The following is an 18,003-nucleotide window of genomic DNA, read 5'->3' as shown; positions in this document are numbered from 1 at the left end:
CCCGAAAGGAGATAAACAGATACTCTCATACTCTGAGAATTGTGCGAAACTTGCAAATTGTTCACATATTTTCCCCTCGACACAGTGACAATCCATTCTGGTCCTCACCTCCCTATACGAAAACAAAAATTTGCTAGTGTAACTTTAACCTCACATAAATATTTTATATGTGATAGTTTACGCGTATATTAAATATGATCTTCCACCACTACATATTCTTGCCCTCCTGTCTGATTCCTGTAGCCTATCACTTTTATAATGTATTTTTATTGCAACCCAACAGTGATCTATCTACGCGTGGCTGCTAAATGCTAGTAAGCTAAGCATTCCAGAAAAAAATATGTTGACTACTGTCAACACTGCATACGCTGTCAAAATCTTGGGTACCCTCGATGCTTAGAACCGGGAAAGAAGTGGGAGAGAGGGTAGGTGCGGGCAGACCCAAACATGTGGTCGGGGCTGATATGAGCCAATGGGGTTACCTTCCGAATTTCTAGGGTACCAAGCAGAAGAAACAGCGTCTTTCTGCGGAAATCGGCAGGAACGCGGATCGGGTGGGTGCCGAAGTCACAATCGTAATCATTCGGGACTGCCTTCAGGAAGGCAGCAGCGTGTTCGTGCGGAAATCGGAACTTCTTGCAGTGGAACTGCTTTCGGAGCGATAATTGTTGAATTTTCATGTTCGGGGAAGACGAAAAAATGTTTATTTTTTCTTACTGTGTTGTGGGTACGCAGTGCGTACCTTGCGTATCCTGAACGCACGCCGCTGATAAATTCTAATGGGTTTCGCTCCAGGACCGGAACCTTTTTCTCTCACAATTTAAATTCGTCCAAGTTGCGTATTGTTACATTGAAAAAAGGTTCCTGGATCGTATTTTAATTGTTCCTGAAAGAAAGGTTCCTGGACCGTATTTAAATTGATGCGGGGAAAAAAGGTTCCTGGACCGAATTGAAATTCATTCTGGAAAAGGTTCCTGGACCGAATTGAAATTCATTCTGGAAAAAGGTTCCTGGACCGAATTTAAATTCATCCCGATAAAAGGTTCCTGGACCGTATTTAAATTGATCTGGAAAAAGGTTCCTGGACCGAATTTAAATGCTTTAAATATGAAAAGGTTATACGCTGTCTGGAACTCATTTATGTTTGCTGATTTTCTCTCCCAGTCAGGGATTGAATTTATTTACAATTCCTGGACCAGCGTTGACCGATCAAAAGTTGCCTTCTAAAAATGTCCGCGAGTACGTTTTACATTAGAATGTCTCAGTGCGGTTGTAGAAAACGTAGCGCAGGGAATAAATGAAAACGCTGTTGTTCTCTTGTGGGTCAGGTACAAAAACTCCCTTGTCGAAGAGTTACTGTACATAACGCAATGTTATATTAGTGTGGCTTCACATGAAGTTCAAACAAACCCGTCACGTGTTGTTCCGGCATCCGATCCAGGAACCGCAGCCAATAGGAGCCGTCGATGAGGTAACGTGAGGCTGCTGTGTTCCCAGCAGATATCGCAACAGGGACTGGTAGTGCTGCTACAACCAAGTGAAGGAACGCGCGCGAGAGAATGGGACTACATGGACTGCATCGTTTGCGTTTCGCCCATTTCTACTTTGTATGTACCTTACATTCTCGAGACAGCCAGCACCTGGATTAGTCTTTCATGCCCACAAGTTGATAATTGTTTATCAATAGTTTTCGGGGTCGCTAATATGAATAGTGACACTCTTGAAAAATAAAGTAAGCAGACTCGTGCATTCTTATTTATATAACCAGTAACCACTAGCTGATTACCCGGCATTGCCCGGGTGTTTAATGAATTCTAACTATAGCTTTATTTATAAAGTACAATTTAATTTAAAACTTTACTTTCATGGTAATTTCCTTGCCGGATTACAGTGTTATATCCCTCATACCAATCTTTTTTTAATTTTTCAAAAAATCATGAAGCATCTTACCCAATGCGTCCATGTATTACCGGTATTACGTATGTATAAAATTTGGAACAGGTGCAAGTCGATTAAGAGAGAAGATGAAAATAGTTTGAGAATGAATTAATGTCAAATGTAACCAGAACAAAAGTGGACATGCTAATGTTACTGAACGAAACAGTAACATTAGCATGTCCACTTTTTTCCTGGTTACATTTGACATTAATTAAATTAATTCTCAAACTATTTTCATCTTCTCTTTTAATCGACTTGCACCTGTTCCAAATTTTATACATACGTAATACCGGTAATACATAGACGCATTGGGTAAGATGCTTCATGATTTTTCGAAAAATAAAAAAAATAAAAAAAGCTTTATTTATAAAGTACAATTTAAAACTTTACTTTCATGGTGATATATATTCATCTGTTGAAAATAAAGTAAGCAGACTCGTGCACTCTTCGTAATTTCTTTGCCGGATTAGTGTTATATCCCCCATACCAATCTTCTGACAATTCCGTTCTCCCTGATTTATTAACAAATTTCATTTTGTTGATTCCACGGGGTGAAAACACACGAAAACTTTTAATTTGTTCTGACCCATAAAACGATTTAGAGCAAAAAAAACAACAAAAACAACTGAACAGTAGTCCTTACTCTCTCGCATAATCCCCAGTTTGAGAAGGTGATGATAATCCCCATGCTTTAAACGACTTCAACACAACGTATCCTACTTAGAGTACTTCCTGAAAATCCCGCCGGATGGCATATCGGTTAATTTTAATCGCGAATATATCAGATAAAATTCAACATTCATTAGGAAGCAACTCGTATACAAAATCAAATCGCTTTGACAAAATTGCAACCATAAAAGTGTTTCTATTATTATCCAAACACTGAAACTCGGCCCTCATTCATTTCGAATCTCCTAGGTGCTTTCGGTTTTCCAGGCACTGTATAAATCCATCTTGAATATTCAACGTCGTCCTACTTCTCTATTTTGTTGGTATTACATAACTTTCTTTACTGTTTGCCACCCTCCCTACAATTGGTTTCCGTTCATGGTTGTTGCAATGCCCCCTGTCCACTGTGGTTGCGCCACTGTACACTCGCCTCACTTAGTACTCCGGCAGTTTGTTTCTTTATACAGCGTTTTTACAGAACATACAATTCAACCTGCAACTGTATCAATATACGCTGTATAAAACACATCTTATTACTAAATTAGTTGTACGTACAAAACAAAAATTACCAAACATTGTAGACTGACCACATATCAGACTACACATTTCGTGAATCGCCCTGCTGGAGCCGCCTCTCTCCACAACAAACAGATTCATTTGCGCAAAATCGAAATTATTGCAAAATCTGAAATATCTTCGGTTATTCTCGTAGGTTTTTATAGGTTCACATTAAATATATCATACTTCGAGGGGGGGGGCATGGCCACCATGGTTCCTCCCTGGGTACGGGTCTGTCAAAAGAACCAAAGTCCCATGCGATGAGATGAGAACCTCCGTTCGCCCGTTCGTTCTTTACACGAATCGGTCAGAACCAAACCAAACCAAGTCAAAATGAACAGTTCAAAGGACCGTTCGTGAACGACTTGCTGCTTTCCTATCACGGGACGGAAGGGGGCGTTTTTGTAAATAATTGCATGTGGCAGATGGAACTAAAAATTGCTGGAGAAATTTATACCATACCTCCAATGTGCATTTATAGTCACGGATAAATTTGCGCATTTCTAGTCTAATTGTATTGTTGTGTCGGCCTTCGTGATATGACTGTAGTTATGTTCTGATTTGCGCTGCAATGTAAATGTCATATGAAGTAGCTATAGTGTTTATCAACTTGTTGACTGTTACTGTTATACATATTTGCCGGTTTGAAATTATTCTGATCAAATCAAGATGGATGAAGATAGTGAACAGTTAATTACTCATTCTTTGGAGGAACCAGACGTTACAGTGATAAGTTCTGTTAATCGCCCTTCAATTAATAGTTCTTCTGCGGTAAGAAATCTTTGTGCAAATTCACAAATAATTCATGATAGTTGCAAAGAAACATTAGCTGTTTGTTAATTTGATCGTTTTTCCCCACATATTGTATGACATTCCTTATCTGGATAATAAGAGGGGACCATTAAAAAGATTAACCATAGATCTTCAATGATTTCTGACAATCTAAAACGGGTATCCTTAGCAAAATTGTTGTTTATTATGAATACTTGGCCAACAATTTTTGATGGCGATATATTATGACATGTGGAAAATATAAGTTGGCTGCCAAATGCAGGTTATGAAAACTAATTTTAGGCCCAAGTTCCGGTTGTTTAATTCCGAATTAATCATGGTACACAAGTATTTTTGGTACCAGTTAGATATGCCGGAGACACATTTAACTCGTTTATTTTCAAATAAAATTCATTTCTACTTACTTCATATGCATAGCGGAACATTTTTCAACTTTGGATCACTTTTTTTTTTTTCCATGAAGAAATCGTTATTTTTAACATTATAATTATTTATTGGTCGTTGCTAATTCGGCGGGCAAATCTTGATTTGCGTTGTCTATCGTCGGCTGATATACAGTATCGACAGCTGATGTGCAGTATTTCCAAACTTATGAACCGATATATGCCGCACAAACTATTCACAAAAGGTTTTTAAGCGAAAATTGATCCACAAACCATTCACGGAAGGTTAGGTTAGGTTCAGTTAGGTTAGGCAAACACAAAATTGAATTGGAAAAAGAAACCCGCTCACACGTCATCTTGGAAAACTACCGCGTGGTTGTTACACTAACACTTATTAACCGAAAAATGATTGTTATTAATCCACAAACCATTCACGGAAGGTTAGGTTAGGTTCAGTTATGTTAGGCAAACATAGAAAATTAAATTGGAAAAAAAAATCCCGCTCACACGTCATCTTGTAAAACTACCGTGTGGTTGGTACACTGACAGGGGGTTACGTAATCGAACGCACCGAACATTTGATTCACGTAGTCGACGGTAATGGTGGCACGAGCTATCGTGCAACGGAGATACATGAATGTCGAAAAATACCTTATTTACAGGCCGAATAAGTTGCACGATTCGAAGAAACACTTTCCCCAGCTTCAGAAAGTCCACAAGAATTAAATTCCGTAAGTACTTTCTCGTCTTTTCTCCTGTAAATTTCAAGAAAAGTGTTTCCGGTTTATCTAATCGTTCCTGTATTTTTTACATAGTTCGATTTCTATTTATGTCTGTTAACATACTTCAGAGGCTTAGTGATTACTTAGTGTTTTTTCTGAAGAATAGTTTTTCATTCTGTATACTCCTATGTGATATTTTGTTTAGCAGAAAATATCTGTTTACTGTTGTCTTCAATGTGGACTGCGGTAACAGTTTCATACATCGGAGACACATTTCTTCAATTTTACACAAGAAACTACTTACGGAAATGAGTTTCTCCAAGGTTTACAACATTCGTTGAGGTATTTTCTTTCATCGTGGAAATTATTTGACCCGGAAATTATGTATTTTTCAAGAGAAATATCTCACCAATGCACAATTGCCATTGCTTTCATTTGCTTGCCCTACGACAACCGGATGCTGCGTACGTTTGATGACGTAAGCCCCTGTCAGTGTTTCAACCCCCCCTTTTTTTTACTATGCTTGCCTAACGTAACCAAACATAAACTAAACTTATTGGAAATGGTTCGTAGGGCTATACGTCAGCAACCCTTGCATAATGTATAATTTCCACCGGTGACGAAACACGATAGTAGGTATTTTTCGGTGAAGAAGGTTGAAACACTGCATGCCCACAACGTGAGTCAAGATGTGCCTTCCATATTGTGTGTTCCGGAAGCAAAGAAAGGAATAAAAAAAAGCAGTCAGAATGTGAAAAATTGCATTTGTTGTCGTGTAAAAAGCATAATGGCACCTTGAACTATGTTCCGCAATACACAATTGGTAAGTACGAACCATGTGAAACACAAAATATGCGATTTTAATGTGTCTCCGATCTATGAAACTGGTACCGGTTGGTTGTAGGGCTATAAACATTAAAATAGCATCTCTAAATGCTTCCAGCACCTGATCACATATCTGGTCTCGAGTACAACACCCCTTTTGAGCCTTAAATAAAATTACAGTACCCTTGACCCTCTGTACCCCCTAGAGAAAGTGAAATATTTTGCGTGGTATATGAATATTTTGTTGTTTATGAACATTTTGTGTTGATTTTAGCTTACGGAAATTTGTTAACGTGAAATAAAGTACGTCTGTTACCTTAGCATGTTACTTTACCATGAAGAAGAACAACCTGAAGGCTTTGCGCAAGTGAATCTAGCACTCAAAATGACATTCCACAACAACAACTATAATTTTACGTAGTTAGGTTTGGTAACATATTACAATGGTGCGTTTTACTCACTATCAATTTAAATAAAAATATATAAATAACTTACGTGAGTGAGTAGAAATGTTTTAGAAGTCTGTACTACTTCCTTCATCAGGTAATAGAATAAAAAACTTTAGGTGTCAAATATGGTACCGCATTGTTAAATCATAAGTTCAGGATAAAAAAGGTAAAAAACTTACGGTGACTTGCCTCCATCAGTGTTGGGTAGAACACATGGACAGTGTCCCAACACTGACGGAGGTCACTAGGGGACAATAATAGGTCTTTGATTTTTATTTGTTTTAGTTGTGTTTTTTGTTTTTAACATAGGGAATTTTTAACCAGCCGTTACTGTAAGTTTTTTACCTTTTTTATCCTGAACTTACGATTTGACAGCGCGGTACCATGTTTGGCACCTAAATTTTTTTATTCTATTACCCAATGAAGGAAGTAGTACAGACTTCCGAAACGTCGTTCTGAAACATTTCTACTCACTCACGTAAGTTATTTATATATTTTTATTTGAATGTAGGTTTGATACCAGTAGTTATTATCTACGTGTTCTTTCGCTATTTGAGTGTGCATACAAAGGGTTTTAATAATAAAAAGCAGCGAAATCACACTTTGATACTTTGTGATCGAATATCTCAGTTATTTGTGTTTTCCGTGCGCTGCAACTAATTTTTTATTACGCAAAGCATCAAAATCTGTCGATTAATATAAATTTCAACGTAATTCTCAAGGGGGTAGCCTACAGTGGGTAAATGGCCCCAAAATTCTTGTCTGAGATAACAGTAAATGAAGAAAGGCTGCTTGCTGCAAAACACAGATGCTCATGTAAGCTACTTCTCAAATCATAATTTCTCTGGTCAGTAATACATAATGAAACTCGTAATTGTGCTGATTAGTCTCTCCAAGCTTTCAACTTACTTTCACAATCATTTCCAGTATTCTAAAGCAAGTCCTAATACATCTATAAAATTTATGAAAAGTCACTAAACATTTGGAACCATTACCATACAAGAAAATTAATAGTTAAAATGTTCGCAAGATGCACAAATAGGATGTTGATTGAAATATTTTGATTGACAATCCAACATAAAAAGCATATTGGCACATGCTACCTTACACATATTCTCCAAAGTACATGCCTCAAACTCTCATAACATGTAGTTCACAGTAAGCTTATCAATATGCGGTAACGGTTCCGATTGTTTTATGATTTCTCCTAGCACAAAGACTAATTATTGTGGAATTTTGGAAATCATTGTCACACAAAATTTGAGCACTGTTTGGACTCAAAAAAAGTTATTTATGTTGAAAAAAACAAACTTGAAAATTACCTGACGCACTTCTCATGGACAAGATATTCTCCATCAACAAGCGACAGTAAATATCGTAGAAGCGTGAGAATGAATGTAGAAATAAATCGGAACCTTAGTATAATGCATTTAGGGACTTTATGTTAATGCTAAGGGAACCAAACCTAACCTGCCTAACCTAACCACGAAAGCATATTTTGAACAAAATCTTAAGTAATCGCTAAAACTCCGCAGTATGTGTTAACAGACGTACATTGAAATTGAACCATGTAAAAATTGCATTCGTAGCATGATGAAATCACAATAAAAACAAAAGGAACTTGGGCCCAGGAAAATTCATGGCGTAACCACGTGTGAACATTCCCTCATTTTGCAAGCTGTGAGAAATTTTCCTTTGCTTCTTATGTATTTATAATTAAAGTAAATGCAGAACTTGAATATTTTGTAATTTAAAAAATGTTAAAATGTTAGACGTATACTTTATGTAATGGTGTGTATATTACAATTGGAACATTAGTGTGGCTGTTATTTTACAAAGAAGTGTTGTGTGTGAAAGTAATCTAGGAGAACTAATATGTTCCTTTTAAAGTTGTTGTTGTTAAGTACTGTGCTATTGGTGAGACCAAAATACCATCCATATCCATCAATACGAAATACAATTTATGCCATAATTTAATATTACTACTGGTTACAAGATTGTAAAACTTATACCCATTAATTCAATGACTATGACTAAAGAACATTATCAGGAAAAACATGCTGTTGTATCACACCACACATCCATATGGTATTGAAACATAACATTGCCTTCAAAGAAAGGATGCTTAATCTTTAAAGATATGATCATTCAGTTATAGCTTGTGAGTAATGTATAATCATGCTTTGCAGGACAGTACGAGGAACTTGTATAATCCGGACGATGATGAGTCTGAGTCAGTCCTTGGTGAAAGAAGTAGAAAATTTCCTCAGTACCTTGCTGCCTTCTCGGGTAATTATTCAAATTTAATAAATGGCATGTTTGGTATGAAATGCATTAGGTTTTTGGTAGGGCTGAGCCAATAGCGATACTCTCACAGATATCGATACCTGAACAGTGTAATAATTAAAAGTTGTTCAAAATATTGAGTAATAATTTGTGTGTAAGTATTCCACTCTAACTGTATGAATTTAAATATTCAAGAGTTACATGAGATTATTAAATTATATGTTATTATTACAAAATTCGGAGCGAATTTACAATACCGGACCCCTCCCGTATTTTTGTAATATTTCGCATACTCACTAATTGAGGTCTCCTAATCACGAATTTGAAGTTAAAATTTGGGGGTCACATCTAGAAATTGCAAAATAAGCTAAATTGAGTGGTCCGCGATCGGCACGATTGCTCATTATTTACCGGAAAACTTTGTGTTTCCAATACTTAAAAAACGAAATATACATTCCTGATATTACTACGACTCCAAATTTTTACTGTTTTCCTAACCTAACCTTACCGTGAATGGTTCGTGGGGCTATCTGTCAATGGTTTGTGGGGGCTACCCACGCATGGTTTTACGACCCCAAATTTTAACTGTTTGCTTAACCTAACCTAACCTTACCAAGAATGCTCAGTGCAGCTATCCGTGAATGGTTTTGCGCTAATTCTGATTACGAACCGATAAAAAAATTTATTTTCATAGCACTTTAACGGCAAACGATCATCATCGAAGCTGCCATTTTTGTATCCCGCAATTTTACGATCGATGATGCATTGTTGCCAAACTTACCTGTAATCAAATCATTCCACATGTTCTTCTACATCGTGATTGTCACTGTCACTTTCGTCTTCTTCGTCATCCTCGACGCATTTCTGTGTTGGATTGTAGAGCTTACCGGCTGGGCGAAAGAATTCTAAGATACTGTCTGATCCTGTAACAATCTGTACAATGTTAACAACTTTTTACTGTTCTCTTCCGCCATTCTTACACGATCTATGCTCTCCAAGTGTGAAATCAACAGTGTGGCAACGCTGTATACAGCGTAACTAATTGCGAACATCAATTGTTCATATCAACAAATATGGCTCCCATACTTGTATACGGAGAATCATTGCGAGAAATGAAAAGCTTATTTTACAACTTCTACACGTTAATGAACAATTTCTTCACCTCACCCCAACATGTTAACCTGAGATAAATCATCACAACTAATTATTTCATGAGTATAAGATGTAGCATAGAAATTACAGAAGAGTCTGGTATTGTAAATTCTTGCCCAAAATTCGTTTAAAAAAATAAAAAATGGTGGAAAATAAATAAAAACTTAGAATTTTGCATAATTTCCAGGATAATTAGACACTGCAAAAGTGTCTCCGGACATTTTTGCAGAGTCCGCAAAAGACCAAAATGCTGGAAAGGTATCAGTAAATATATTCCAACTGATACCGATACCACTGGCATGCATGGTCGATAAGTTTGATCCTTGAAATGGGCCCTTGCAGAGTTTCAGCCCAGTGCATTATGAAGCCAATGGAAAGTTGAAGTTAAAGTTGGAGCTCCTACAGAATAAGTTACTGCACCCTACTACCATGCATTAAAGCAATTTTTTTTTGTCTTCCATGTACTGGGCAGTATATTTTTAATTTATGCCAAGTTTCCATATGCCGGATGATTTTTGCAAAGTACACATGATGGAAGGTAAAAATTTAATATCTAATAATATTTGAAACTGTGAGGATGTAACAACAGTAACACTACATTAACAACAAGGCTAGATATGTTCTGTTTTCAATATTTAATCTTTTAACTATGTTCTCTTCGTGTTCATCAGTGATTTCATAACAATGTTAAATTTATTTTCTTGTAGTTTACAGTTATTACAAGCAAAATGTCTGATGAAGGGAGCGTGTGTTCTCCTGAAACGTCACAACGAAAAACTGTTTTCTTATGCTTGTAATAACCGTGAACTACAAGAAAATAATTCTACAATGCAAGCAATGCGTACATAATGCGTATGCATACTATAATGTTAAATTTACCCTGATAGTACAAAAGTGGCAAGTATTTACTGATAGTATTACAGACCGTGTCCGATAGGTGCAAGACTGTACTTGAAGGGTACAAACACCCTTAGAGAATGGTCTCGCAGTTCAGTCTTGAAGCCTTGGACTACAAACGGAAATCTTTCGAATTGCACTTCAACTGCAGTGCCAAATACAGTCAGTAGATAAAAATAAGAACACTTTGTGTTTCCCACATTCTAAACACTTAATTCTCACCATAGAAATCACACAGCATTTTAAAAAAATACTTATGTTCACATTTCCACACAACAGAGAAACTACAACGAACACCTGGGCTGACTTCTGAGTTCCATGATTTCAAACAAATGTACAAGCCAGGAAGTGTGCTTTGAAGCTTACTGCACTAGGTGATGTAACTTCCGACAAGACCATACTTCAAGCCTGCTCTTTGTACCTTTCGGATGCAGTCATAGTACTATGTCACAAAAATTTACTGGGTGCTTCCACACTTTAACCTAGCCATTAAATGAGCCCTATTTCTTTCAGCAACTCTCGCAGCATTTGCAGCTGGTACAGTGCTAGCGTGGACATCCCCTGCTGTTCCTCTGCTTGAACATGACAAAAAATTGCCAATCAGTGAGGACCAAGCATCATGGATGAGTGGACTGATGACTCTGGGAGCCGCTACCACTACTATTCCCGCAGGCTTATTCATGAACAGATTCGGCAGAAAGGTAACACTGCTTATTCTAGTAGTTCCTTTCGTAGTTGGGTGGTGCCTAGTCATTTTTGCCAAGTCGGTAGCTATGTACTATGTTGGAAGGTACTTGTTGGGAATGAGCAGTGGGGCTGCGAGCGTCGCTGCACCTGTGTACGTTGGCGAAATTGCGGAGAAGAGTGTTCGAGGAACTCTGGGATCATTCTTTCAGCTCATGGTCACCTCTGGTATCTTGTTTACATATATTGTGGGTGCGTATGTGTCGGTTTTCTGGCTATCGGTGGCAAGTGCTGTGTTTCCTATCTTGTACTTTGGATTGATGCTGTATATGCCCGAAACCCCACTTTTCTTGCTCCAGAAACATTTGCCTGACAAGGCCATTGATTCCCTGCACTGGTTACGTGGTAGCGAGTATGATTGTGACCGTGAGATCTACGAAATGGTCAATTCGTTGCAAGTGGTGTCGGTTACCAGGACATCTATTAGAGACTCGTTCTCTTCACGAGCAGCAGTGAGGGCAATGCTAATTGCATTTGGGCTGATGATTTTCCAGCAAATGAGTGGCGTGAATGCTGTGATATTTTACACCGTTAAAATATTCCACTATGCCGGCAGTAGCATTGATGGAAATATTGCCACAATTATAGTTGGAACCGTGCAGGTGGTGGCAACTTTTGTATCAACGTTGGTGGCTGATCGAGTAGGCCGGAAGAAACTTCTGGTTCTTTCAAGTACCGTGATGGCAATCTGCTTGACATCTCTTGGAACTTATTTTTACCTCCTAAAGAACAAAGGGAGTGTTGTGAGTCATCTAGGCTGGTTACCGCTTGCCAGCTTAGCGCTTTTCATTATCGTGTTCTCACTTGGTTTCGGCCCGGTGCCGTGGATGATGGTTGGAGAAATTTTACCCTCGGAAATAAGGAGCGTTGCAAGTTCGGGTTCTTGTCTATGGAACTGGACCCTAGCTTTTTTTGTTACAAAATATTTCACAAACATGGTTAATGCTCTGGGAATACACACAACATTTTGGATTTTTGGAGGTTTTTGTGTCTTAGCTACAGTGTTTGTGATATTTGTGGTGATAGAGACTAAGGGAAAGTCATTGGATGATATTCAAAGGGAACTTAGGGGAGAAACCTCCTCATGATGGTTTGTGAGTACTATGAAAAGAAGTGAAAATATCCTGAACATATGTCATGTGTTAGCTTTTCAAGTGAAAGACAGCGAATCTCATGCTAAGTTAAAGAGCGAGTACCAAAATGGATTTTATTTCAAAGTTGTATTGTAACAGGCATTGCGGCATATTACATATGGCTGGCTGTCTTGAGTGCAAAGAATTTTGTAATTCCTGAGCATTTCAAAATTAATGTTACAGGTATAATTATTGCAGATAAGGCTATAGTTAAGAAAGTAAGCTATATATTAACTACTTCAATAAAAAAAGGGAACATTAACTTGAAAAACTTAATGATATGCAAACAACAAGAGTAAGTGTAAATTTCCTTTGTAATATTTTTTCTTCTTTTTGAAAATATTGGAGGAAATGATGAAACAAAAGTTAAACCATTTCTCAGGATCATTTTTGTGGATGTGATTGTATTGTTGTAGTTCCTTGAGCTGTAATTATCGTATTTTTTATTATTTTCTTATACCCTTTGTGGATATATACTTGTACCTGCACTTATACTGGGTGGGCCAAGATAAACCGAACCCGACGTGGGAGAAGATATTCGATGTAGCAACATGCAATAATAATAATAATTCGTTATCAACGTAGGGAGCGTGAATGACGCACATTGACATTGACCTGGCCTTAATCATGAACTGAGAGAGGGAAAGGCATGGGGAGGGGTAAACCTACATGTGTAAAGGCAACAATCGAGGTAAAGCTAATCACCAGTGTAGACACAAAAATGCAGCTGGCGAAGGAGACCAAGATATTCATCGGAAAGGAATAGTACTCACACGGCAGATCAGTGAAGGGAGTACAAGAAAAATTCTGTGCCGAATTCAACAGGACACCACCCGCCAAGCCATCCATACACGAACTCATAAAGAAGTTTGAGGCAACAGGATCCGTGGTTGATAAGAAGCATGAATATCTGCATTTGAAAAGGACCGAGGCGATGAGGCGAAGCAGGAAGATATTCGTCAGCGGATGTTGCAGAGCTCCACTAAGCCAACGAGGGGGCTGTCACAACAGCAGGTGGGATTGTCGCAAACAACATGCCGGAGTATCCTGAAGGACCTTAACCTGAAGCCATACAAGATCATGGCTTTGCAACAGTTAAAGCCTGCAGACCATGCTAGCCGTGTATAGTACTGAACATGGCTACTGCAGGAAATTGAAAGTGGCTTTCTCGATCCAAACCTCTGCTTCATGATGGACGAGGCATGGTTTCACCTCAGTGGCTACGTTAATTAGAAAAATATGCGGTATTGGTCTGTCGACAACCCATGACGAGTATTCGAGTTACCACTGCATGATGCAAAGATTGGATTGTGGTGCACTGTGTCGCCAACGAGAATCATTGGACCAATTTTCTTCGAAGACACAGTGAACTCCGCACGTTATATTGCCAACATCTTCGAGCCCTTCGCACATCAATTGACGCCACACGAATGACGTTTCGCGTATTTCCAGCAGGACGACGCAACAACACATGCCTTCTTGGAAGCACTGCAACACGTCTCCTTGGAAGCAGTGAATCCTGTTTTCACACCTGACAGAACAGTCTCGAAAGATCTATGGCCTTGACTCACTGAAAGAGAACATATGCAACGCCATCGTCGACATCCAACGGAACGAGTTACAGCAAGTCACACTGAACGTGATCCATCGGGCCACTCTTGTGTCTGGACCATGGTGGTCAACATTTCCAGCAGTACCTGTAGAGATGGAGAAAAACATGTGAGTGGGATTCTGTCTGTGATCTAATTGTATGAAAATATACAATCGGTTCGGTTTATCTTGGCCCACCCATTATAATACTCACACATGTACACACAGTTCATCTCATTTGCTTATGGGTATGTGCCAGATTTGTGTATAAATACATGTTTATTTTTCCTCTGGAATTTTATAATCTTTTAACATACAAATGATACATATAAAACTATTTGGTACTCTTTGATGAATTGTATTTCTTTTTAGATTATTTTACACAACTTTTCTTTCTCTCTACACACTTATTCAGCTGAGTTAGGTACAAACTGGAAATACGTCACATCAGTTTGTTGGCTAGCGTGGGGATTGTGCAAGGGAGGCATGAGGTGGGGGCAGAAAGCAATGATGCCATATTTCTCAACATTTCCTGCTTCTGGTCCTTCTTTTCCTATGCTTAGTGACAGCTCCAATTCTCTGTCATGTGCTGAAGTAGAGGTCACATAGGGTGCAGCTTTTCAATGCTTTTCCCATTCTAGGAATTTTCACGTGTTGACTGTTAACATTCCAGAGGTGAAAACACCCTTCTGAAATGTTTCTGCTTGTGCCTGTTCTATCACGGTGTTGTTCTGTTCTGTGTTTTAGTTAGTTTTTGGTTTCTTTTTTCATTAATTTGTTTACATATTATTGTAAGCATGCAGTGCACCAAGTAAACATACGGAAAAATGGCATATATTGTGTGGAATATTTCAAAAACCTGCATTGTTTGTCCTTGGCCAAACAGACTATTGTATTAATTGTGTATTTCTATTTCCGGGCAAAGGAAGATGTCGAATCAGTGAGGCTGCTATTGGGAGGAAAGTGCATACTTGCTTTTTTTCCCCCTCCACCCCCTAACATTATTGAAGAGTTTTCTTTGGTTTTTACAATGCAGCTTCGCATCTGTGATCAAAACTTTGCTGCTTAAAGGTCCCCTCTCTTTCCTTTTATTTGTTGAAACCACTGCCAGGCCATTGAAGTGGTGGTTGATTTTGCTGTTGCAAGGACTTTGTAGCTGTGTAATACTTGATTTTCTTTATTTTACTTTGGTTTTTTGCCACTTTTGGCAAGATGTATGTTTACAATACTGTTTCATAAATGTAAGGGAAGTAAAAGGAACCCCATAATTTATAGGAATTGGTAAGTATGCTGAGAATAGTTGGTAATTGTTTCATCCTTTCATTTTTTATATCTATGGGAACCCCCTAAGATGTCGCCTCCCTGTGATAGGGGCTATTAGTTACACCATTGCACTTTGTGCTGAGATAGGTAATTCGAGAGGGCTAAGAGAAATCCAAAGCACTGTGCGATATATCTTCACCATGAATCGAATCCCAAACTCCTTGATTACAAGGCACTGGCATTAACTAGTTCACTATCCTGACACCGTGAGCTAGTTTGTCTTATGCCACTAGAAAAAAAAATCATCCCATGTCATCAGCTGGTGCGAGAACGGAATGTGTAGCAAAGGCAGAAATAAACACACACTGTTTTTTGTTTGTTTAACTTCATATGTGGCAACATCTTAGCACCAAGAAAGAGGAGTGACAAATTTCCTGTTTGCACCGAACTTGTCTGCCATAGTGGCGATTGGGTGCCAAAATGGGGGGGGGGGAGGCAAGGACAGTTTGTTTTTTCTTGGAAGGCAAGGCTTAGCATTAAGAGGCTATATTGCAGGTGCAAAATGTGTGGGGGAGGGGCGGCTGCTCCCCTAATCTCCACCAATGCTTGTCTGAATAAGCCTGCAGGTAAATGTGTAGCTTACTTCCAAAGTGTCAAACTTTTCGAAAATTTCTAGCTAAAGACTATTATAATAGTTTTAAGCAAGTGAGATGTGTGCATGTTCTTGGTAGTGTGTGACAATTGTTTGCCTGGAAGATCCCAGTCAATTGACAAATTCCATCTAAATTGAATTTTTAAATTTCTGAAATGAAAATCATTTGAATCGATTCAAAATCAGTAGCTTGTAAACCACACTGTTCTGATTTACATGGAATGTGTTGATGATATGGAGGGTCTTTTTAAGAAAACAAGGAGCAACTTATGCAAATGTACTGATGATGCATGATTGTGTTGATGCTAAATGGCCTAATACTGATTTTTGATTCATGTTGTCACTTATTATTGCTGGAAAAGTGCTGTTATACATTATTTGATATGTTTATATTTTTGTCTCTCAATCTAACACTTATCATTTCTGTTCCTCCACCTAAACACTCGCTATCCACTCCTCTTCCTTTCATACTCAACTCACATTCTCATTTGTTATGATCTGTTCTAGGGGTGTACAAGCAAATAAAGCAAGGTACTCAAAATTCAGGTCACTGTAGTAACGATAAGCTTGGGGAAATTGGTGAAATCTTTTTGTATTTATTGTTTCATATTTTGTGATATCTGGCAGCTCCTCCCTGTGCCATGGGACCGTTACTTATCCCACTGGGACCAGCTCCCATGGCAGAGTGGTTAGCACATTGCACTACGATGCCAGGGGTCCCAGGTTCGAATCCCAGCCTGGGCATGGATGTTTATGAGTGTCCATTCATCATATCATCACTCATCCCCATCTTCGCAAATTAGCCAAAAGTGACACAAAAAGCGAAGTAAAATAAAACAAATAATATAAAAAATATTCCACTGGGTGCACATAGATTTCAGTATATATTTTTGGAATTGTAATGCAGTATTTCCTTTTACTACTTATTGTCACACAAGTCTTATGTATGTTTCTTTGTTTAATGTCTGTTGTTGCATGCATTTAAGGGTGTGAACTAATAGGGGAAATAATTCTTCATAATCCTATGCATTGTTTGTCAGTTCAGTTGCAAGTTGAACTCGTCGCACCATGAAACAATAAAGAAATTTTATAATGTTGACTTCGTGAGCAAAACTGAATCGAGACCAATGAGAATAAATACTCTGTTTGCTCAGTGACATTACAAAATACCAATGCCATTTTTCCACCAACATGGAAATATCCCAGACATTTGAGGATGGCAATATATTATGCAATTATACAGTAGTCTCAATTCAGGTATAATGTTAAAATCATGTAAAGTGACTGATGTTACATGTGCATATTGTATTTTTTTTAAAAGTACTACTTTGATGTATGTCTGAATTTTAAGTATATCAAATTTCATTTGTTGCTGGTCTGAGATATATATTTTGTTATGTGATTAAGTGCTGTTTTAAGTTTTTTGTGTGAACCCTTGATTATTTACAACATTATTAAACACTGCATAATGAACTTAATCCACAATATTATTTGAGTATTAATATTATATTATATCATATCATTGCCAAAGATGATGTAATTAGTAAATGTTAAAGCATTATTCATGTCATGTAGCATAAATGTCTTCTGAATATTACATGATGTACATGAAGGAGCATTACAGTATGCAGTTTATGGAAAGCATAAATTTATATAATATTCTGTCTGTGGTATATAATAATGAAATTAAAAGTTTTGTTATCTGAATTTGTTGTTTAATCTGATCTAGTTACCTATACATTAAACTGCACTGGTTAAGTTGGTATGGCATCTGACTGCTACATGGGAGACCCAGGATTGATTCCCAGGTTGGGTGATTTCAGGTGGTAATTTTTACATCAATGCCCCTGCATGGAGCAGGTCTGGGGTTCATCCAACCTCAAATAAATGGGTACCTAGGGTCAACAATGGGCAGAGGCGGTGTAAAGATGGTCCAAGTGTGATGCTGAT

General features: G+C 37.9%; 1 protein-coding gene across 1 annotated transcript; it reads left to right on the top strand.

Moving 5' to 3' along the window:
* The first annotated feature begins 3,520 nt into the window (after window positions 1-3,520).
* LOC145991045 (facilitated trehalose transporter Tret1-like) lies at window positions 3,521-17,760 on the top strand. The gene is made up of 3 exons (XM_083126740.1): window positions 3,521-3,936; window positions 8,526-8,625; window positions 11,185-17,760. Exons 1-3 carry the CDS (start codon window positions 3,835-3,837, stop codon window positions 12,501-12,503), a joined length of 1,521 nt encoding a protein of 506 aa, XP_082982866.1. The 5' UTR covers window positions 3,521-3,834; the 3' UTR covers window positions 12,504-17,760.
* The last annotated feature ends 243 nt before the right edge of the window (window positions 17,761-18,003 follow it).

Source organism: Lepisma saccharinum, chromosome 8 (assembly GCF_977018435.1).
Source record: "Lepisma saccharinum chromosome 8, izLepSacc3.1, whole genome shotgun sequence".
Classification (NCBI taxonomy): Eukaryota; Metazoa; Arthropoda; class Insecta; order Zygentoma; family Lepismatidae; genus Lepisma; species Lepisma saccharinum.
This window is presented reverse-complemented; position numbering and strand designations above follow the sequence as displayed.